At 44.6% G+C, this 23668-nt stretch overlaps 2 protein-coding genes across 3 annotated transcripts; one reads left to right on the forward strand and one right to left on the reverse strand.

Annotated features, from left to right (window-relative positions):
- Positions 1-1129: 1129 nt before the first annotated feature.
- Positions 1130-15620, reverse strand: LOC138624611 (meiosis regulator and mRNA stability factor 1). 2 transcript variants are annotated; one of them, XM_069704947.1, is made up of 27 exons: positions 15535-15620; positions 14800-15013; positions 13341-14210; positions 12930-13092; positions 12582-12796; positions 12129-12246; positions 11855-12027; positions 11031-11552; positions 9798-9955; positions 9559-9720; positions 9276-9462; positions 9008-9186; positions 8791-8871; positions 8454-8693; positions 8217-8336; positions 7930-8108; positions 7559-7779; positions 7315-7457; positions 7054-7187; positions 6506-6708; positions 5942-6169; positions 5394-5633; positions 5067-5303; positions 4814-4874; positions 4513-4617; positions 4118-4273; positions 1130-3996 (listed from the first exon to the last, which is right to left on the reverse strand). In XM_069704947.1, the coding sequence occupies exons 2-27, from the start codon at positions 14953-14955 to the stop codon at positions 3800-3802; spliced, it is 5448 nt and encodes a 1815-aa protein (XP_069561048.1). In that variant the 5' UTR covers positions 14956-15013; positions 15535-15620; the 3' UTR covers positions 1130-3799. The 2 variants fall into 2 exon arrangements, with proteins under 2 accessions (XP_069561048.1, XP_069561049.1); XM_069704948.1 differs by lacking the exon at positions 15535-15620 and adding an exon at positions 15093-15161.
- A 2879-nt stretch (positions 15621-18499) lies between these two features.
- Positions 18500-23645, forward strand: panx1b (pannexin 1b). The gene is made up of 6 exons (XM_069704952.1): positions 18500-18928; positions 19953-20074; positions 20761-20960; positions 21648-22149; positions 22234-22393; positions 22491-23645. Exons 1-5 carry the CDS (start codon positions 18748-18750, stop codon positions 22381-22383), a joined length of 1155 nt encoding a protein of 384 aa, XP_069561053.1. The 5' UTR covers positions 18500-18747; the 3' UTR covers positions 22384-22393; positions 22491-23645.
- The last annotated feature ends 23 nt before the right edge of the window (positions 23646-23668 follow it).

Genomic DNA, 23668 nt, shown 5'->3' on the forward strand with positions numbered 1-23668 from the left:
GTGTGTGGTGAGAGTTTCAGAGTGAGTCCCACAAATCACAGATCGTTACCAAGGAAACGTGTGACTTTGATTGGTTGGAAGTTCTGCAGGAAAGAAGTTGGTTTCCAGATTAAATCCACTAAAATCTGCATTTTGGATTTTGAAGGCTGAAAAAAGACAGAAATCCTCCAAAATCTAGTGTTACAGATAAAAAAAACAAAAAAACAAACAAACATGATCAGGCTGAACTGTAACTTTACAACAATAAACGCTGTGTGCAAACTTCTGCAGAGTGAATCCCAAACACTGGCACGGGGACCGCTGGTGGTCCTCAACAGTCTTACTGAAGGGCCTAATAATTGCATTTCAAGTTTTTTTTTTAATAAAAAAAAAAGGTAATGTAATATTAATAGAGATAATAGTTATTGTATATCCACATCATATAACAATGATGTCAAAATTAGCTGTTAATCATTTAAACAACTAATCAGCCACATAAGGACAGAGTTGTTATCGTCAGTGGTAAATTAGTTTTTGTGCACGGCGGTCTGAAACGTTTGGGAATCACTAACCAGCATTCAGCCTCATGTGACTCACTTCTGCAGCGTTTCAGTGACTCCCCTCTTTTAAAAAAAATAAATAATTCGTCATCATGTTTTTCTCATTCCCTGAAGTCGCCACATCATCTCCGCCATCAGCTGCCAGAAAACACTGACTGGGGCAGGATGACATCATTCATAGGTTAAATATCGATATTGCAAACAAACAACTTGCATCCTCTGAACTTTTGTCTTGCGTTTTTATGATAAACAGGAAATTAATGCGACTCTCTTGTAAATGCCTAAAAATAGACGGTGTATGTTTATGAGTGTATTTAGGACATTAGTGACTCGTGTCGAGGAAAGTGTTGCTCTCTCGTCACTTTACCTTCCTTCTGATAACTTAAGCGTTCTGTAGTTGTAGTGACTTTATGGAGGTCTAATGTTGAATTATTGAACAAATATGCAGAAAAAATAAGCTGAGACTACCCTGTACATACATGTTTAAATAAAGAGCATCTTTCAGGAACATGGCGTGTTTGTGTTTTCTGGATTCTTTCAAACAAGCACAAAAAACAACAAAAAAAAGAAACATCGAGATGAGGCAGAAATGATGCTTGTGAAATTTATTAACGGAAATCTTTTTGGTCCCTTCAACATCGTTTGACTGTCGCAGCGACTTCTGCTGCGGCGAGGCAGCAGAAGAGCGCGACCGAGGGGGGAACGCAGAGAGGACACGTCAGGGAGACAGTTGTTTAACAGGTAAACAAAAATTAAATCGCAAAAGGCAAAAAAAACTTTTAAGGACACCGTTGAATAAATAAAGTTCCTTAAAAATCTGCTGTGGAACAACTGTTGTGCAAAATGAGAAGTGAACAAGTGCGACGAGGTCGGAGAGGCGGAGGAAAGAACCGGTTTAAACCCCTTTCACGCTCACATAATCTGCATTTCATCAACCAAAACTATGCAGAAGTGCATATTTTGACAGGTACAATAGTTTCTCACTGATGTAACCAAAACAAAGTGAGAACTACACAGAATCCGAGTTAGTTGTCACTGCAGGACTTCTCAGGAGATGCCAGGTTTTTTTTTTGTTCAAATTCACAAAAAAGTAATGCCAAATTTAAATCGAGACATTTTCTATCATTACTAATTCGACCTAATTATTCCGAACAGATAATTCCGTCATTTTAAGAAGTGGTTTCCAGACGGTCGGTAAAACATCGCAGGAGTGATAAATTAAAAACATTTCGTTTGTCAGACATTTCGGGTGAGATGGCGGCTGGAATCAAGAAAACTCACAACACTTCTAAACAGGTAGGAAATGCAAACAAACAGGTTAAATGGGCTGTTACCCATTCACTGAACCTCCCCCCTCCCTCCCTCCCTCCCCCCCTCCGAACACGACCAGCAGCAGCCCTCCGACTTCTCCTGGGTCGTGATGAACCTTCATAGACAAGCTGACGTTACTTGGTGGCGATTCAGCAGCCAGCAGCCGAGAAAAAAAACACTGGAGGTGAAGGAAAGTGGAGAAACCGACACGCATTCGTAAGTTAAAACGACTCTTGTGAGATGCGAGACGGTGGGGGAGGTACGACGGTGATGTCGTTCAGCGCCGCGGCAGATACAAGCCATTGTAAAAGCCCGGCGGATCCCAGAGAGCCGCGGACGGTCCTCTGAGTGTGCGTCGGTGTGTTCGGGAGGCTTCCCGGAGCTGCTGCTCCTCTAACCTTTCCACCGACCACCTCCCGTCCCGTCTCCTTCTCTTAAAAACTCACAACCATCCAAATGGGGCTTTAAAAACCAAAAGGAAAAAAAATAACGCAGGAGTGCTCGCCGCTCCCCTCAAACTCTAAACTCCGACGGTGTGGACGTTACCACGGATACAGCGCCTTCCAGCAACAAGGTTAACTCATCAAACCTTGAGCACCCATACGGCGACTGCAACGGTGACGCCGACGCCGAGCTCCATGAATCGCGGTTGAAATAAAAGACTGATCTTAAGGATTGTCTCGCTCCTCCTGGGATTACACCGTGCATAAACTCACTTATGCACACCATGCACATTTCACACCACCGACTCCAGTGTAAACCACACGCAGACAAAACACAGCTAAAACAACACAAACGCACGGGCTGCTGGCTCAAAGACAAACAATAGAAGTGTCGGTCAGTTTCTGTTGTCTCAGCACACACCAGGCTGGAGTATTGAAGCGCCGCCGGTTTCCCTGTCAGGCCTTCATTAGTGGCCTCGGAGAGAAGAGCCAAAATCTTTGCTATAAATAAAGTCAAAAAATGAGACAATAAAACTTCCTGAGAGCAGCGATTGTCACAATATCAGTCAAAACCGTTTGATCTGAAACTTGAACTGTTTTGAAGGCTGTTAGTTTCATGACAGCAAACACGAGTAAAACGGTTAAAACTGGCTTCTCTCAGGACACATTCAGGCCAAACTCCTCCACGGACGACTAAATACTCTGCACAGCATCAAAGGAACCGAGACCACTATCCTTAAGCTACTTTACAACAGAGGAAATACAGGAACACACCTCAGAGAGAAACTACTTCTTTAGAAATCTGAAAGAATGAAACATGGCTGTCGCTCGGCAGCGAGACCGGTTGACAAATCTGGGATTACCGACAAAGAAAAATCCCCAAAAATGAAGTATGTCTCAACTGAAATATTCCTACAGCAAGGGAGTCATTACGAAGGTTTCCAAATATAGTTCATGAACAAAATATCTCTAGAAACCTTCTGTTATTTGTCACTTCTATAAACTGAGCGTGGATAAGGATATTTCTTGGATTTAATACAGAAGACCTCTCTGCTCCTGATGCAGTGACAACTAACTCCGTTTTCATCCATCGAGTTCCCCAACAGCTCAAAAACCAGAGAGGTCCGTTCATGGAAATATATAAATTCACTCCCGGCAAACACGGGTTACAATATCAGTAGATGAATTTGGCAAAAAAAAAATTAAAGAATTGCAGAAAATCTGCAAGAAGCCAATCACAGCTTTGTGAACAGCATCAGAAGATTGTGAACTCAGGAAAAAAACCAAAGAGGAGAAAGAAGACGATGAAGAACGAAGAAGAAGAGGGGACAACACCAAGGCTCGTGTGGTGTTCTTCGTGTAGCTGGTCAACTCTTCTATTCAGAGTTACACTGGGTGTAAAGTAGTACTGCAGAGGGTGAGACTGTGTGTGTGTGTGTGTGTGTGTGTGTGTGTGTGTGTGTGTGTGTGTGTGTGTGTGTGTGTGTGTGTGTGTGTGTGTGTGTATCAGAGGCCTGCTGTGAATGAGAAGTTGGCTGCTAGTCTGATCCTGCTGCGTGCTCCCTTCCTGTTGGGGCTGTCCGAGGACACGGGGGTCTTGGCGTCAGGAGGAGGTCCGGTGACCGCGGCGTCGTCGGTGCTGCCGAGCTGCTCGGGAGGATCGGATGAGCTGTCTGAAGCTGCCGCCTCAGGTTCATCACTCCCTGAAATCACACACAAGTTCACACTGTTTAGGGAAAGATGGGCAAAGTGCAAATTTAAAAAAAAAAACAAGTGTCAAACATGATGGTTTTAACTGCTGAAACTCTGAGCATTAAAACCGACCCGTTGGTGGCGAGTTTCTCTCCTCGAAGTAAATCAGATCAGCCTGCTGGGGGAGGACGGGGTCGGGATGGAGCTGAGGGGATGGGAGGCAGGACGGGACGGGACCACACAGCAGGTCCACCGGGGACGTCAGGAAGAACAGCTCCGGATCTACAGCTACAAAATAAAATAGGCTGAGTGACACCTCAGTGATTGACAAGCATTTACAAAAAAAAAACAGTTCCAGCAGATGAACATAAATAGTAGATGTGACTGTAGAGAAGGAAGCAGTGAAGGCAGCAAGATAAAAACATTCATCTGTTCATTTTCCCCTCTAATTGCTTCACTATATTTCAAACCCAGTAAACTTGAGCAGCTGGTATCGTCTACGATCTACCGCAGACTTGTATGATCACCTGGACTCTGCGCTCCAGATGTTGTGCTGCTGATCGGACTGTCTCTTGGGCTCTCCATGTTCTCGCCTGGCTGAGGGCTGTTGGGGAACGAATAGCTTGCTCTTGCTAAAAACACACAAGACATTATTATTATTCCAGCTTCTGTAGATTGTACAGACAAGCAGCTCATGAAACCACAACTTCCTACATATACTGAAGAAACGACCGCAAGTTCAAGCCGTCATCGTTTACAGAACGAGTTCGTGCAGCAGGTCGGTGAGTTGAACTGCAACGTGCCGTAAAAGATAACCGACGGCGTTACCTTTCATATCGTTCTTCAAAACGATAATCCTCTTGTGACCGTGCCCTTTGATCCAGACCACCTGAAGAGACGCACCACAACCATCAGAAAAGTGGTGGAAAATTCAAAGAAATACACAACAAAGATTTACATATAAAAGCTGTGGGTCGTCCAGGATGTAAACGAACCAATGCGACACGACTTTCCCAGATTTACACGTTGAACGAGGACGAAGCGTTCAGTTCTAGAGGTTCTACTGATTTTGAAGTCCAACCTGTGGTATGGCGCTGAGCAGCTCGTCGGTGCTGGTGTATCCGTACGAACGTGGCTCGAGGCTGCAGCCGGTGAATTTGTTATAAGCTCCCTGGAACTCGGTGAGGAAGATCTGGTTGTAGTGGTAGGTGTGGAGCAGCGCACGGACGTTACGGGCGAACTGGTAAAGTCGGGTCAGCCTCACCCACTCCTCACCGTGACCGCCGCCGGCGTCTTCATCGCTTTCTCCGTGGTACAACTGTGAAAGAGGGCGGAGCAAAAGATCGAGCACGCGAAGCCGTTTAAATAACAGGTTTTCTTTAGAAAAAAAACTAAACGTCTTGCTCACCTCCACGAGGTACGGGAGGCTCTTGAGCAGCTCGCTGAGGGAGAGGAACCCGTATTCACAGGGGTTCAGCAGGACTCTGTGAGCCGCCAGGTAATGCTGACTCAGCTCCTCCACGTCCAGACCGCGGATGACTTGGTCCTCGTCTTGGGACATGAGCAGAGCGAGCAGCTGAGACGTCAGCAGGCGCAGAGACTTCCTGTTGATCAGCTGCACCTCCCGACTCTCCGAGCCGTCCACCACCTTGGAAACAGAAGGAGAGCGGCCGTGTGCTTGATCCTGTAACAACACCGGGTTCCCGTGCACACTGCTGAACATCAACACCCCTGCCATCGATAACGGAGGTGCCTTTAACCTTTAACCCGAGAGGATTGATAAAACGCTCATTTTTAACTGCCAAAGGCCACAACACAATTGTAAAAAAAAAGAAGAAAAAAGAAAAGTATATAACATCGTAAACTTCCTGCAAATTTATGGTCCACAAACTTCCTTTTGAAGTAATAACAGGAAACTGTGAGCTGAAAAGAAAGAAAACCACTCGGTGCTGTTACCTTGACGACATGGCAGAGTTTGGTGAGCAGAGCGAGCAGGGAGCCGGTGTCGTAGTCCTGCAGGCGCAGACCGTAACCGAAGGTCTTGCTGTACTCGGTGAGCAGATGGCTGACGGGGAGGCTGGAGTTCTTCTGAGCCCGAAGCAGCTTGACCAGCTGAGCCGCCAGAGCTTTGATCCGCTCAACCTCCGTCAGAATCAGCACTTTCTCCTCGCCGCACTCCAACACCTGGTGGAGGTGGGCAACGACATGAATTAGTCAAATTAACCCCGTTTTAACAAAGTATGAAAAGAAATAGAACCGGACCTGATCCACTGATTACATATGAAACTTTAGAGCAAACGCCATCAAACCAATCCGAGTCCTGCCTTTTGCAATTCACTCTAAATTAGCAGGAAATGTGATCATATTCATGTCACTGATATATTTCTCTTGGTGGTAAATCCACCATTACACACCAGAAATACCCTTTGACACCTCTGCCTCAAATATACTTTTAGCTTTACTTCCTTTTCATCCAGTAAAAATCTGTCTAAACTTCCTTATAAGTGAACGTTAACTCACCGTCAGGATGTCGGGGATCGCCTCGAAGAGCTCCATGAGCTTGGTGAAGCCGTAGTAGCTGAGCTTGCACTGACGACCGAAGTGGTGGTGGTAGGTGGGGATGAACTTACTGAAGGACATTCGACAGTGAGGCTGGTGGCGGAGGAGGTCCACCACCTCCTTCCCGAACTGCTTAGTGCGCTCTATTTCCTCCACAGTACGCTCTGGCAAAAAGGAGTTGAACCAATAAATAAACAGTTAAAACATCAAATTACTTTTAATTGCTTAAAATGTGAAAGCTTTATATCTATCAAATAATTTTGCACATGTTTGCCTCAGACAAATTAAATACCACAATTATCCCTTCCGTCAATTAAAATTACGTTTTATATTTTGGTTTCTCTAGAGATTTTAATCAAGTAAAAAACACATTTTGCAGGAAAATATGAAAGAGAATTTTGAATGTGAACATTTCTCCTGCAGGTAAAGTGATTCCTTGTTAAAGCAGGTGTGCAATGGACATTTATAATTCACATGCCACTTCTTAAATCACTGTTTTTTGAACTGACCCCTCTTGGGAACAGAGATGACCGTGTCCATGGACTGCTCCGTGATAGTGATGGTGGTGTCCGGGATCTCTGTCAGCAGGTCCATCACGTCACATATACCATAGTCTGTTACCCTCCAGTCTCTGGAGAAGCACCTGATGTAAAAGGTGTAAAGAACACGTCACAAACATCCACAACAGGGTCAGAATAATATTTAAGCCTCTACAAACTACAAATGTGACGTGTGGACATAATCCACATCTCCACGTGGTGTTTACTGACCAGTGGTACGCCTGCATGAAGTCCTTGATTGCCACTTGTTTGCTGGCTTGAAATTTAAGCAGTTTAAGCAGGTCTTGGGTGAAACGCTTCACTTGCGCTCGATGTGTCAGAGTCAGTAAACGCTTGGTGCCCATACCCAAGATCTGTAGGGAAGTAGATGAAAAACATGAAAGATGTAATAAAAAAAAAAAAATAAAAAGACATTTAGAATTGTTTTTTCGTGACTGATCTTTATTTTAAGTACCTGCAGGACATGCGGCACGGCCTCCAGAAGCTCCAGCAGCTTAGAGAAGCCATAGTCGGAGACGCGGCACTGCTTGGCAAAGTGATGGTGGTACGAGGGGATGAATTTGCTGATCGGCATGATGCAAGACGGCTGACTCTTCAACAGGTCAATAATCTCTCTGCTGAACTGGATGAGCTGCGGATTGCCGATGGGACTTTTGCTGCGTTGAATCCACGGCTCTGCATGAAAACAAAAAAAACAACTGTTTTAGTGTCTGAAATATCTGGTAACAAGATGTAGCTACAACGCTGCAGAAAGTCAACAGATGTTGACCTTAAATGTCAACAACCAATCTCTAATAAACGTTTGAAACATGTGGATGTTCCTACCAGAGTTTGGTGCAGGCGGTTTGTTGTGGATCCACTTGATGACTTTGAACCCGTTTTGCGCCGTGACTATTGTGATACTGGGAACGCAGGTGATGAGGTGCTCCAGAGAAACACCGCCCTCCAGTGTCTCGTTCCCAAGCTGCAGAGGGCTGAACTTTTCTGCATAGCAGTCTGGAAAACTACATGAAAATAAACCACATTATTGATTTTATAATGTATAAAAATATATATATACACTCTGTTTTACATAATAAGCTTATAGAGGGATTGATGAGCTGGTTTGTCACCTGAGCAGTGGAAGGGTACCCTCGTGTGACTGCAACAGACTGTGGACCTCAGAGGACAAGGTGCTCAGAGACATCGTAACAAATGGGATCTTATAGCAGTCAGGGTCAAAGTCGGCCTCACTACGAGAAGAGATTTAACACCGTCAGGGATGGAGAAACGGGAAAAAGGGGCTGAAAGTCAGCTGAAGTTCAGAAGAAATAACAATAACTTAATATGAGATTCCAGGTGTTTGGTACCTGAAGTCCTGCTGTGAATAGTGCTGTCTGCAGACGGGTTCATGGTACTCCAGCTCCTCAAACACCACCGGGCTCCCACTGGCTGAGGAGGAGCCCTCCTGGGACCGAGAAGATCCCAGTGGACTCTGACGTATTTGGCTGCTGGGCAGAAGGCACACAAGCCTTGAGCCTCCCTGTTCCCGCACCGCAACCACCTCCGGTAGCCGGTACAGATCACCGACCACAAGCTTACGGGAATATCTGGAGAGGAGGGGAGCACGAAGTAAACAAAAAAGTACTACTTACAAAGTACAAATAATGTCAAGTTCAAAAGCCACGAGTTGATTCAGTTACTGACTTCTTCTCATAGATCTCAGTGAACTTGAAGAGAGGAAGGCAATTGGCCGGCGCATCCAGAAGAATGCAGATGATCTCGGTGCTGTAAAATAACAAGTGAAACTTACCACCAAAGTCCAAACAGAGAAAGTTTGCATTCGTGTGTCTGAAAATCCCCAGTTATGACTATCGTATTGTATTTATCAAGGCTTCAATGTAACTCAAAATACAAACTGTACCTGAGCAAGGCAAGAGGTTTGCTGCTGCCACCAGTGATCAGAGACAACAGAATGCGTTTGCCTCCAATCTTATAACGATGCAGGCTGCTGACGGCGCTGATAGCCTGCTGCAGGGACGCCATCTGAATACTGGCCTTCAGCTGATAGTCAGTGTACGGGCTGAGCTCCACAGCTTTCACCTAGACAAAACAAGTGGCAGCACAAGGAGATGTTCGGAGGCGGGGGTTTAATCTTACTTCCCCTGTGAAAGGGATATTTGATGCCTTACCTGTCCGTATCGGGAGAAGGTGTCATGCAGTGTCTGCTGCAGCTCCTTGCGGGACATTCTGTAGTCCAGGTTGGCCACTTGGACCTCGGCTCCTTCTGACAAGGGCTCAGCTGGCCCTTCGGGGCCGGGGCTTCGAGGGGTAGCAAGCAAAGGCGAGGAGCGGCTGGACAGGCAAGGAGACGCACTCCTTTTGTTTGACAAGGAAAAAGGTACATTAAAAACCAGAACATCACCCACCATTACATCGAATATTACAAGGGGATGTTGAATGCAGCATTAGCACCTAGAGGACCAGGAGCCCTGAGATAGGACGAGGGGACTGAAGCTCCTTTGCAGGTTTAACTTGCTGAAGGCTGAGGGCGTGCTAATCTGAAACTCCCCGGAGATCTTCTCTTCTTGTTCTACAGGGGAGTCGGTCGCACTTCGAGGATTGGAGCAGTCTCTCCTGCACAGAAAGATAGATGAATAAATAAACAACGAATGGTATCCTGAAAGCTTTCCCATTCTTCTCCCTGCGTGTACCTCCTCCTGTACATGGACTCCCCAACGAGGCCAGGCTTGGGCAGATGCTCCAGCGGTCTCGTCTCGCCGTTGCTTTGAGGCGACGATGAAGCAGCACGTCCTTTCTCCAGAGGGTTGAAGCCCATCTTGGGCTTTCCCTCCAAACTGCCCAGCAGCTCCTGGATCAAGCAGAGGAAGCAGATGCTATCACTGTAGATATCCACTCCTCTGACAGCTCATGTCTTTTTTTTTTTTTTGCAGCATGCATATGTGTGGAGGCGGCGGGGTGGTCGAGCAATTAATCAGGTTTGTTAGAGCATGAGGAGAAACGCGACAGGAAAAATCACAGAAAGGCATAAACTGTTGTTCTAAGGTTTAAGTATGGATGCGCATTTAAAGGGAATTTAGAATTATTATTATTATTATATATAGGCAGCACTATGTGAAATTCTTAATTCAAAATTAGTTTAGCTTGAGTGTACTATAGTACACATTAAAATGCAGTAATCTCTGCTCTGATTTAACAGTGAAATAACAGGAGTGCAGAGACAGCTTTGCAACATTTGATAAAACAACATGAAAGCTTCACATGTTATTACGAGTCTTTTGGATTTCTCCATCATTGTAATGTTGTTTGTGCTTTCATGTTTTCCTTCAATTTGGTACCAAATGAGATTAACTGTAAATTTCTGTTTGCTGTCCAACAACAGAGGTAGCTTTAAATGCCCATCCCTAGTTTATCCATTTGTGGGTCCGTGTTTTCTGCAGTCTTCCACACTTGTCTGTTTGACTAGAATCAAGCAAGAGAAAGTCAAGCAGAGGTCCGTTTTATCACAGTGGAAAACAGCATGAGCTAAATTCCACCACAATATAACTTGAGGCACGAGGCAGACATTGGACAAAACACACAAGCTGTCTCTGTACACAGAGGAAGCATGTCAGCACTAATAATACTGAACAAAACAGAAAAAAATTAAAATAAATAAAAACAAGCACAGAAGCTATGCATTAACATGATGAATGACCAATGAACATGCAGGACAGCAGGGAGATTAATGATGGCACTAGCAGCAAACAACACATGCTAGCAGAGGCGGATACATGCAGATAAATTGTTAGTCAAAGCAGCATTTAGAGAGGGTCACTGGGGGGGGGAGGGGGGGGAAAGAGGCTACTGGGATTTACATAGCAGCCCAGACAGGGATAGATGGCAATGGAGGTTGAGGGGAAGCAGGCACAGATGAGTCTGCTGACCTGATGGGGCTTGACTGTAGCACCACCGGGTGGCCCACTGCACCCCCTCCTGGGGCTGTAGGGCCTTTCAGGCACTGGGCCGGGGGTGTAGCATGTGCGGGATGCTCGCCGTGGCCTCCTGGGCGACCTGGGCTTCTCCAGGGGCAGGAAAGAGAAGGAGGATATGGACGGGGGAGGGCCGAACACTGAATCCTGGGTTTGATAGGTGTGCGGTAGAGTCCGAGGCAAGTGATAAGAGTGAGACTGGAGCTCGGGCTCAGGACTCGCATCGTCTCTCGGCCGCGGGGAGAAGGAGAGGCTGATTCGGCGGCCGAACACATCTTCGTTTTCCATTCGCTTGCGGGCGCGTGCGGCCGCCTCGGGGTTGCCAAAGCGGAGGACGGCGGTGCCCTGGGGGGACATGCCCAGCACCTTGCCACCGCAGTTGTCTGACAGGCGGCGGAGCCTGAGCTTCACGGCGTTCCGCAGGCTCTTGTCACAGTTGACTGGGAGGTTGTGCACATAGAGGAGGTTGAAACTGGGCTGAAGGAGGGGAGGAAGAGACACCGTGCCTTTTTTTTGGTTTGTATAATTTACACTTAAAAAAAAAAAAAAAAAAAGCTGAAGCAGCTTTTGTTTTACTTGAGAAACAAGTTTGAGAATAGAGCAAATAAGAAAATGTGAAGATGCTCAAATTCACATTTCAACTGTCTTACTCTCTGGTAAGTCCCGACTAAAATGAGATTCAGTTCCGTCACTTTTGCAAGCACGTACTTACCTCCTTTTACTGGACAAAAAAAAAAAGTATTTTTTTTAAGGCCTAACGTAGCATTCGAAAGGCCTACCTGCGCTTTGACAAGCATACGTGGTGGCAGATCCGCTGTGATCTCTTGAAAGGCCACGTGAAGGTGGGCGTGCTGCAGTAGAGCTGAAGACGTATGGCTGCCGTGGACCAGGATTACCTGGAAACCATGGCGATGTCGCAAGTCACTCAACTCGCTTGCAAAATTCACATCCGCTGTTAACAAAGAGAAGAAGAAAAATGACACTTTTTAAAATCACATTTATTCAAAGGTAACATAGCTGTGGTGGATTAAAGTGAAGGTGAGGTAAACTCACAGGACACTAGTACAACAGTTGCAGGTGCAGTGTGAGTCTCAGCAAAGCGCCGGAGGCTTTGGCGAAGTTTGTCATCCGCAGCATTCTTGGCTGTGGCATTAATGTGTGCAACCGTAACCTGTTGAAGTAAAAGTATATCAATATAGCATCAGAGTGATTCACACTTTTGACAACATTTTCTTTTGTTGTCTTTTACCAAAGTATTTTTAGAGAATTTTTTGTTGTTGTCATTTTATGGATGTTTCACTGCTTTCCAATGTGTTAAAATGTTTAATGAACCTATCAAAAGGGGGAATTCAACTCAAAAGCTAAAATACAAAATATCTAATTTGGTACTTAATAATATGCAATACTACAAGCGTGCTTCAAGTCAGCCACGTTGATCAATCAAGGTTAAAAAAACAAAAACAACCTCAATATTCATTGCTTTATCATTATTAGTATTTCTGATACCTGGCAGTTGTTGAGCTCTTGGATGACTGCTTTACTCTCTTTGCTGATATCACAAACGCAAATGAATTCGGCCTCACGATGGCCCTGGAAGAAGCGGCTGCGGATACGCTGGACGACAGCTCCGGCTGAGCGTCCGCTGGGCACACTGCAGTTCTCGATGTCCCAAAAGACGCCCACCGGAGGGATGTTCTCAGGACCACTGGCCTCTGGAGAACCTGGGAAAAAAATCATTTAAACACACTTATCTTACAGGCGTCTTAACAGTCAGAGAAGTATGAATTTGAAGCCAAGTTTCAATACAAAGCTTTACATGCAAAAATGGAATATTCTATTGTAGAAACCACTGACCATATTTATGGCCCGTCTTGCCAAGGCTGGTCGATGGCATGAGCACCATGCCATCAGAGGAGGTGCCACAGCCATTACAAATGGGGATAGGAATGGCAGCAGTTGGTGGAATAGGAACGTTGGGCCACACCTTGTCTGACTCGGAAGTCAGACTATTCACTGGCTGCAAATAGGTATAATTTCAAACAATTATCAGGAAAAAACAGAAGTAAAAGTGACAACAGAAGCAAGTAACACTGTGCGATATGACAAAAGAAAAGGTAAAGATATTTATTTTTGTAACAAATACAAAAACACCAGCTTTCATTTACATTATTTTGGTCATTGGTGTATAAAGAATTCAGTTAACATGTTTTTTTGACACACAAAAATACAAAGAAAGCCACAGTGAATGAAGAAAACTCCACCAACCTTCAACAAGCATTCGTGGCAGTAGTGCGCCCCCTTCACACAAACCGTGCGCTCTACGTTTAGGTGCATAGGATTAGAGCAGAAGTGTGCTGAGGTGGTTGTGGTAGTGATGGTGGTGGTGGTTGGGTGATCACCGAGTGCATTTCTCTGGGATCTTCTGGCTGATGCGCTGCAGTCCACGCCACAAGTGTAAAAGCCAGAAGAGGACAGACAAGAGCCATGCAAGGGCATCGGGAGGGAGGAAACGGAGGGGAAAGAGGAAACCAGGGGTGCTGAGGAGGGAAACAGGCTGGGCTGACTGCATGGAAGAGGTACAGGTGGGTAGGGGTGGAGGAGCCCTGAGCAGCAGGGGAGGTAAGGGTGTGATGAAAGAGGCTGAGAGGTAGCGACGGAGGAGGGCAGCTGGGGCTTGTAACCGAGATTGAGCAAAGGATCAAAAGCTTCACCTCCACCACTCAGGTCATGTTTATACTGTTGAACGGACGAGACAACAGAGCAAGAGCCAGACCTGCTAGTCGTGCTACAGATGGGAGCTCCCAGAGACCCCGGGGCCATATAAACCGAGACTACACCAGCAATGCTGCTGCTGCTGCTGCCGACAACACCTTTGCCACCCAACAGCCCAAAGTCACCTGTGCTGCAATAGCTACAGTGGGTGCAGATGCTTACTTTGGGGAGAGCCCCTTCCTGTTGCTGCAAGTCTTGTGTAAGATGAGGAGGCGGCGGCATGCAGGCAGGAGGCAAAGGGAGAGGGGCCAGAGAGAAGGGTTGGGATAACTGGGAGGAGGAAGTACGGTGTGGTGGAGGAGCAGGAGGAGGAGGAACATCTTTCAGGTCCAGCACAGCCTTTCTGTTGTCCATGTAACTGCTCTGAAATATTAAAAACAGCAAATAATTACTTCATGTTAGTTTTGTGGATAATTTTGTTGGTTTCAAAGTCTTTTAAGTAGAAGAACAGCTGCTTTTTACTTTGTAAGTTACAAAAGCTGCAGAGGAGGGACACAATATTGCCACCGTTTACTAGTTCCACAAACAAGTGCAAACCGAACCAATTATAAGTGACTCCTACTTCCTGTACTGTCCCAGGACTGCCAGTCAAACCGTGCACCGCATTACACAAACTCTGATCATGGTTGCTCAGAGTAAATCTCAACCACACGAAAATCTTCGGGTGTAGTTTATCCGTTTACATTTTTAAACTGAAAATCTCCATTTCTAATTCAAAAATATACTTTTTGATCGATACTGTAAATAAAACACTTAAAAAGCAACACAATAAGCAAACATGTTCTTATACATTTGATCTGTTTCTAACGCATCTCATCTCTTTTCTATAGTTTTAAATGTTCCTAATTTCAGTTTTTATGAGAAACACGGCATCTTGCTGTGAAGCACTTTGAGCTTTAAATCCAGGATTCCCACACAGACTCCATGCCTCTGTACACAGAGAAACACCTACTTCTTTTTCTGCCTGATGAGGGGAGGTCGTGTCATTTGTGGAGAAGCAGTCTTTGAGTTTCCACAGTAGGGTTGAGGCCTCTGTTTGGGGTTGACTGAGCCATGGAAAGGGTCTAGAGCTGCATGTGGATCTTTCCTCTCCCGGTCCGTCCATCATACAAACCGCAGAGGTCCTTCACCATACTTTCACCTCTCTGTTCTCTCTCATGTTATTCCTGCATACAGGAAACGAAAGTTAAGTGTCATTTCGTCCACGATAAAAAAAAAAAAAAAAAAACCAGGACAAGTTCTTACCGACTCATTTATGATTAAAATATGTCTGGTGGAAACGAAAGCACTTAATTGACAAAAGGGGGCGTTTCTGTGCACAAAACGATTAGATTTGGACCGCTTTACATCAGCTGATGTCCCGGTCGTGTTTCACCGAAACGAAACCATGTAAAAACCGATCTTACGTTCAGTTGGCTACGAACCAGCTAACGTGACCGCCCGTTGTTTTGTGTCGGAACCGGTTTGCTGAGCTTGTCGGCAGCAAAGCTAAATGAAATGTGCCCCATTTAACTAACTTACCCCCCCCCCGTCCCGTGGCTAGGCTAACAACGGGCGCTTAGCTCGTTTAACAAACAAACACGCGGCTGCTGTTGTTGTTCGCTATCTTTACGGTAAATAACAATAAATAACTATGATTTGATAATGGCGGGTAAACGACCAAACGGCCTGTTGTTTAACTGACTACCTGAAAAGGTCTCGTCCTTCACATCTTCCTCCAAAAGACAGTCCCCCTCTTTCTGTCGCCACGGAAACCCGCAGCTTTTTGTAACCTACTGCTGCCAGAAAGCAAGCGCAGATGTCGCAAATGTGATTGTTGTCTTAGACGGGGATCCTGGAAAATCACTGGAACTGATGCTTTTGAGCATAAATTATATATAAAAGGACTTTGAGTTGTCTGATAGTGGCAGTCACATAAATATATACATCGCTAGTAAAATACAATATAAATATTTTAATATTTTTCCAATTGCTAATTCATAATATCTATATATATATATAACATATATTTATATAGATAAGTAGAGCAACTGATAGCCAATATAACACCAAATTCCAAAAGGCTTAAATTTCATTATATGTACAATTCATGTTTACAAAATAAGTCTGGATTTTGTTGTGTTGCAAATGAACTAAACGGGACAACAGCGCCCCCCAGCGGCTGACAGGTACCCCCCCACCACCCCACCACCCACCTCGTTGACGTCTGGGATACAGTAACGGGACAGCAGGTTCAGCCGTCAGCCCTTGTTATTACCGGAGGAGGAAAACAATAGTTTGAACCCGTTTTATCCAGTGGTCCCATTTCTCCACCGCGGGAGGTCTCTTTAATCTCAACCTTAGACGCAGCTCGTTTTTAGTTCATTGAAAAAGACTCCTCCATTAATTAGAAAGCACCGGCTTTTATTTTATTTATTTTTTCCCCTTTATCTCTGCCTGTCATGGCGATAGCCCACGTAGCCACGGAGCACGTCTTCTCCGACTTTTTGCTGAAGGACCCCGCGGAGGCCAAGTACAAAGGCGTGCGTCTGGAGCTGGCGGCGGACCAGCTGGTCGCCATCCTGGCGGTGGGGCTGCCTTTGTTCCTCATCTCGCTCGCCTTCGCTCAGGAGGTGTCAGTCGGTGAGTTGAATGTGAGAGCTAACCGTTAACTAACGGTTAAGTTAGTTAACTAACGGGTAAGTTAGTTAAATGGGGCAAATGCCCCATTTAACTAACTTACCCCCTCCCCCCCGTGGCTAGGCTAACAACGGGCGCTCAGCTCGTTTAACGAACAAACACGCGGCTGCTGTTGTTGTTCGCTATCTTTACGGTAAATAACAATAAATAACTATGATTTGATAATGGCGGGTAAACGACCAAACGGCCTGTTGTTTAACTGACTACCTGAAAAGGTCTCGTCCTTCACATCTTCCTCCAAAAGACAGTCCCCCTCTTTCTGTCGCCACGGAAACCCGCAGCTTTTTGTAACCTACTGCTGCCGGAAAGAAAGCGCAGATGTCGCAAATGTGATTGTTGTCTTAGACGGGGATCCTGGAAAATCACTGGAACTGATGCTTTTGAGCATAAATTATATATAAAAGGACTTTGAGTTGTCTGATAGTGGCAGTCACATAAATATATACATCGCTAGTAAAATACAATATAAATACCTTAATATTTTTTCAATTGCTAATTAATAATTGAATATTCAATTCAATTCAACTTTATTTATATAGGGCCAAATCACAGGTTATTTCATGGCACTTAACACATTAAAGTCCTTACAGCAAGACTTTATACAACATTATACAGAGAAACCAACAATACAACAATTCCCACATCAGCTAGGAGGGAAAAAAACCTCCTCTTTAAGGGAGAAAAACCTCCAACAGAGGGAAGAAAAACTCACTCTGAACAGGAAGAAACCTCAGACAGAACCAGGATCAGGGGTGGGCGGCCATCTGCCTCCACCGATTGGGGTGAGAGGAGAGCAGAGAGAGAAAAGGACAGCATAGAGATACAAGAGAAGAACTGTTGGTGGAGACGACAATCACAGATCAGAGACATGCAGCTCCATGACGGGACATCTGGAAAAGAAAGAACAGAAACTACGCGAGCGAAGGAACTGAATGGAGACAACAGATAATAAGAAGAAACTATGGGAGAGAAGAAGATGGTGAGGTATGAGTCAGTTAAAGAGTAGGAGGAAAGAAAAGAAGATCAGCATGTAACGAGGTCCTCCAGCAGCCTCGGCCTATAACAGCATACCTAAGGGTTGGTTCAGGTCTACCTGAGCCAGCCCTAACTTTATGCTTTATCAAGAAGGAACGTTTTGAGTCTAATCTTAAAGCTAGAGAGGGTTTCTGCCCCTCCAACACAAACTGGGAGCTGGTTCCACAGGGGAGGAGCCTGAACACTGAAGCTCCGCCTCCCATTCTACTTCTGTAAACTCGAGGAACCACAAGTAGACCAGCGTACTGAGAGAAGTGCTCTGCTGGGATTATATGGTTCTATAAGATCTCTGAGATATGATGGAGCCTGGTCATGTAGGGCTTTGTAAATCAGCAAGAGAATTTTAAATTATATTCTTGATTTCACAGGAAGCCAGTGAAGAGAAGCTAAAACTGGAGAAATATGATCTCTCTTGTTAAATCCCGTCAGTACTCTTGCTGCAGCATTTTGGATCAGCTGCAGGTTTTTAATGAGTAATTTGGACATCCTAACAACAAGGAATTACAATAATCTAGTCTAGAAGTAACAAACACATGAATGAGTTTGTCTGCGTCACGCTGAGGAAGGATTTTCCTGATTTTATTAATATTATGTAGATGAAAGAAGGCAGTTCTGGAGATTTGCTTTATCGGGTGTCTAAAGGACAAATCCTCATCAAAGATGACTCCAAGGTTCCTCACAGTTTTGCTGGAGGCCAAGACAACGTCATCTAGAGTAACTAAGTGATTACAGAAATATATATGTATATATAACATATATTTATATAGATAAGTAGAGCAACTGATAGCCAATATAACACCAAATTCCAAAAGGCTTAAATTTCATTATATGTACAATTCATGTTTACAAAATAAGTCTGGATTTTGTTGTGTTGCAAATGAACTAAACGGGACAACAGCGCCCCCCAGCGGCTGACAGGTACCTCCCCCCCCCACCACCCACCTCGTTGACGTCTGGGATACAGTAACGGGACAGCAGGTTCAGCCGTCAGCCCTTGTTATTACCGGAGGAGGAAAACAATAGTTTGAACCCGTTTTATCCAGTGGTCCCATTTCTCCACCGCGGGAGGTCTCTTTAATCTCAACCTTAGACGCAGCTCGTTTTTAGTTCATTGAAAAAGACTCCTCCATTAATTAGAAAGCACCGGCTTTTAAAAAATATATATATATATTTATCTCTGCCTGTCATGGCGATAGCCCACGTAGCCACGGAGTATGTGTTCTCCGACTTTTTGCTGAAGGACCCCGTGGAGGCCAAGTACAAAGGCGTGCGTCTGGAGCTGGCGGCGGACCAGATAGTCACCATCCTGGCGGTGGGGCTGCCTTTGTTCCTCATCTCGCTCGCCTTCGCTCAGGAGGTGTCAGTCGGTGAGTTGAATGTGAGAGCATCCATTCAGTTTCATCACGTGGAGGTCTGTGCGATCGGTCAGGGAGGTTTTATTTCTCCTTCAATTAAAAGCAAACATGCAGCGTTGGATGAAGCGGTGTGACATTATTGTGCAGAAAGAGAAGAGGTGTGAAAACAGGAGAAGGTGTGGTTTGATTCTCCACCCTCCTGCCTCTCACGCGCACACTGTGAGGCAGCAGGCACGCGCTCTGCTGCTGAGGATGATGATGGAAACTTGACGCCTATAAGAGGATGGGAGGCTTCACATACTGCCACAATTTTACTGTAATCAAGCCCTTATAGATGGACGACACTTAAAACAAGTCATGTTGGCTTGTAGCGTAAAGAGTGGGAGAATAAATCACACAAAATAAACGTTTCATCTTCCTTCTTTGAACAGGAAACACAGCTCTGTCATGATCTTAACAAATCCACATAATCCTTTGAAATCTGTTTGTATTGTTATCACGTCCAGAGCACAGTCCTGCTGGAGACCCCGGACACTCAGTCAGGATGCTTCCGTTTACTCTGCATGCCGTCACAGAACCACTCATGTGCTTTATTTTCCTTATTAAATACGGCGTAGCAGAATCATTTATATCATTTTGTGTTGCAAAACAAGAGGTTATTCCTCCATCTGATACTAAAGTTCATATATCGGGTTGCTGGCGGACTGGATGTCATAAATAGAAAACACGGAAGATGCCATTTGTGTTTATCAGTTTATAATCTTACAACACTGCCAGAATAGGAACCGCTCCACCCGGCTGAATCTTCTCTAAGCTGCCGGAACCATCAACCGAGCGCCTGCACTGCCTAATGATCACCGTGTGGACTTTCTGAGTCATTTGTGACTTGTACGTGTCTGATTGAATTCCCATTGTACCCTCAACATAATGAGGGAGGGGTAATTATTGACACAAAGTATGCTGCAAGCAAAATAGGCCATGAGCGCAGAAGAGAGCTGACAATGAATTAAAAATGTTTTTTCTATTTGCTTAACAGGTACCCAGATCAGCTGCTTCGCCCCCACTAACTTTTCCTTTAAACAGGCCGTGTACGTGGAATCGTTTTGTTGGGCAGCAGTGCAGCAACAGGCTGAGAGCTCGCAGCTGTGGCTGCACAAGGTTCGAGTCTCATCTGTTTATGAATGAATAACTACTGAAAACACACCACAGGGCTGCAACGGCTCTGCAGACAATCATAAAGAATGTACATTTAAGGAAGATTGTAAGATACAGGAAATAAACAATAATCTTTTTTTTCATTATTGATTAACCCGCAGGTTATTTTCTTAATTTAGTGTCCAATCTATAAAGTAGTGAAAAATCCACAGCCCAAAATAGCTGTTTTATTAGTTGTTACATTAAAAAAAAAACATAAACACAAAACTATAATGCAATACTGATAAATGGTTTAAATCCTCACACTGGGGACACAACCATCAATTCTGATGCTTCAGAATTAACGCAGTTTGCTGCATCGCTATACGACCTCACAAATATACATGACAATAATTCTAGGATTTTTTTTTAGACTAGGCTTTTTCCCAGTTGTCAGCTACTTATGTATATTTACCTATTATATCATATCACAAGTTTAAAAACGGGCTAAAAACTATAAAAAAAAATAAAAAAAAACCGACTATGAATATCATATCAAACATCTTCCAGGACCTCTGAATAATTAGAAAGCCTTGAACGTGTCTAGATGTGATTATTATTATCTGAGGCCACAATAAAACAAATAATATCCACAAATAAAAGTGGAGTTTTTCTCTTCTCTTTGTTACCTCTTTCTCTGCCTCCGTCAGTTCTTTCCGTACATCCTGCTCTCGCTGGCCATCCTCTTGTACATCCCCGCCTTGTTCTGGCGTTTTTTGGCAGCGCCGCACCTCTCCTCCGACCTCAGCTTCATCATGGAGGAGTTCGACCGCTTCTACAACCGCGCCATCAGGCTGGCCAAGAATCTGGCGACTTTGGACAGCAAGGATGGAGCCGAGGACACTCAGAGGTAAAACGACCTCTTACACGTCGTCACCGGCACTCAATATTCATTTAAAGTCTTTTTAGGTGTCCTCACAATGTTGTTGCCATGTTTTTAAATTGGTCTTCTACCTCTCTCATCTTGCAACATGTTGCATAAAGTAGTAGTATGAGCCATCCTGACCTTTGACCTCTAACTGCTGAGAAAATGTGCCACTCATAAACTCCCACACAAAGACACATGAAGCAACCCGTTTCCATTTGCATTCATTTGGAGAATGTAAACTTTTTTGCACCATCTACTGGGAGAAATTTCTGCCTTGTTAGATTTCAATTACAAGGAAGCTGCTAACTGCGTCTCTCTGCTGTTTGCTGCTGGTTGGGTCGTGGGCAGCGGATTTTTAGGGCTTTGTGTCTGGTTCCCTCCAGTGGTTGTGTTAAAGAAGAAATGGTGGCAGGAAGCAATGCATGACGTTCCCCTGTCCTGCCAGGAATACTGAGATCAATGTGAAATGAAGCTTGATTATAATCATCATGTAGAAACAAAAAAGATAAATTTTTTCTGATAATGAAAATTGGTATAGAATTTAACACGTGTAGTTTTATTCAAAGCTGTTCTTTTAATCAAACCACTGCCTGTTTCTAGATGTATTTAACATAATGATATCATTGCTTCATGTTTCTTATATGGTCCGTGTACCTTCTCCTGCTGCAGTGCTCTGGACCTGACTGAGGTCTGCTTCAAGTACCCTTTAGTGGAGCAGTACCTGAAGACCAAGCGCCTGTCTCACGGCCTGGTGGTGAAGTACCTAATGTGTCGGATCGTGACCCTGCTCATCCTCCTGCTGGCGTGCCTCTACCTCAGCTACTACATCCTCCTGGCTTCTCTCACTGATGAGTTTCCGTGCGACCTGCGGACGGGAGTGCTGAAGAACGACAGCGCGGTGCCGTCTGCTGTCCAGTGTAAGCTGGTGGCGGTGGGCATCTTCAGGCTGCTCAGCTACATCAACCTGGGAGTGTACACGCTGCTCATTCCGTTGGTGGTGTACAGTGCTCTCGGACCGGCGCGGCAGAGCTCCGACTTCCTCCGGCCTTACGAGATGCTGCCCGGGTTCGGTGCTCTGGGTGCGTTGACGCCCATCTACAACGACCTCAGCATCTACCTGCTGTTCCTGCAGGAGAACCTGAGCCAACTGAAGTCATATAAATGTCTGCAGGTGGGTCTCCACACAGCCACCGTAGGTCCAGTACGCTCACTTGGTTCTGCTCTGAAGAAATAAGACCTCACGTCTCATTAACAGGTGCTGGGGTTGTTGCAGGCGGCTGGCGAAGAAGGGTTCGACACTATTTGCCTACTGAGAACTCTGGGTCAGGTGAAGACTGATGTTTTAGACAGTAAGATGGCGTGCTCGCGCAGAAACCTTCAATGCACGAACATAGCTGAGGATTAATGACGCTGAGGTAAGGAGGGAGATCAGTTCTTCTGATGGAGGCGGTGGAACTTCAGTGAAATTAATGGAGTGGATTTAATCTCGGACTTATTTTGTCTTTCTTCCAGATTTGACCGCCTTATTTCTGAGTGATTGACCTGATGAGGAGAAGACCTGCGATGATGGATGAGAGGAGCTGGGACCAAACCCTGTGTACTTGTTTTTATCCGTATCGCTGGTGTTGTATTGAACAACAACCGTGTAATCCACATGGAAAAAAGAGGGAGCCTAAATTCATTCACACAGTCTGTAGTCAGTTCACTTCTGAGATGTTTTGTATTTGATATATTTGAATACTCCAAGGACGAGTGCGTCAGGTCTACGACGACCTGTTGCTGAATTCAGGCTTTGTATTTCTGTTTTTTACTGAAAGTGAATTTGTGTGATTTCATTTTTTTTCTACAGTTCACACTACTTTTCTCAGGATTCGTATTGCCTTCCAATTAAAGTAAGTCATGTTCTTTGGACTGAAAGCGGTCTATATGTCCGAGCCTTTATGATATAATTAGGGCTGTTTATTAACACTTGGCTTATGTGTGTTTTCAGCTTAGGTAATAAGAAGATGTTAGAGCCCATCCATGGTCAAATGGACGTACATTGTTTGGTATTTTAAGAATCGGAGCAGCTTTGGTCTGCAGCATGTGCTGTTTGTGTATATATGTGTTGTTAACAGCGGCATACTGCATGTGGTGCACTGCTGTATGTGCAAACCTGAAATTGTCCAAACTAATGAGCTGATGAAAAGGTCTTATTTTACACAAAAAGATGAATTAATATTATTTGGGATAATAAAATCTCTGTATCATGATTGTCGGAGGGAAGAAGGCATTTACAGCTTTTTACAGGCCTTTATAGTGTTTGGTTCTCAGTTACATCATTATGGGGTTTTGCTTTTCACTAATAACCTTATTAACAGATATTAATAGGAAATGAATATGTGGAAAGTACCACTTAATGACGTTATTGAAGATGTTTTCTCCTCATAAACTATGAATGGGAATGATTCAATGAAACTTTAAGAGCATGTAAAAAAAACAAAAAACCATTTAGGAATGTTTAATCCATTTAGTCTACTAACAGTCACACATAAAAGGTGATTCGAGCCCATTTCCTTCTACTTGACAGACAAACTCTTTACACTACAGTAAAATCCGAAACTTTATCTTGTGCGCAAGGACTATTTTGTGTTGTTGTTTTGCATTATAAAGTGATTTCTCCAGTTATGAGTGACTATCTGTTTTGTACA

This window comes from Brachyistius frenatus, unplaced genomic scaffold (assembly GCF_029030835.1).
Source record: "Brachyistius frenatus isolate BFR_SWC_R1_liver_20210118 unplaced genomic scaffold, ASM2903083v1 Contig_53, whole genome shotgun sequence".
Classification (NCBI taxonomy): Eukaryota; Metazoa; Chordata; class Actinopteri; family Embiotocidae; genus Brachyistius; species Brachyistius frenatus.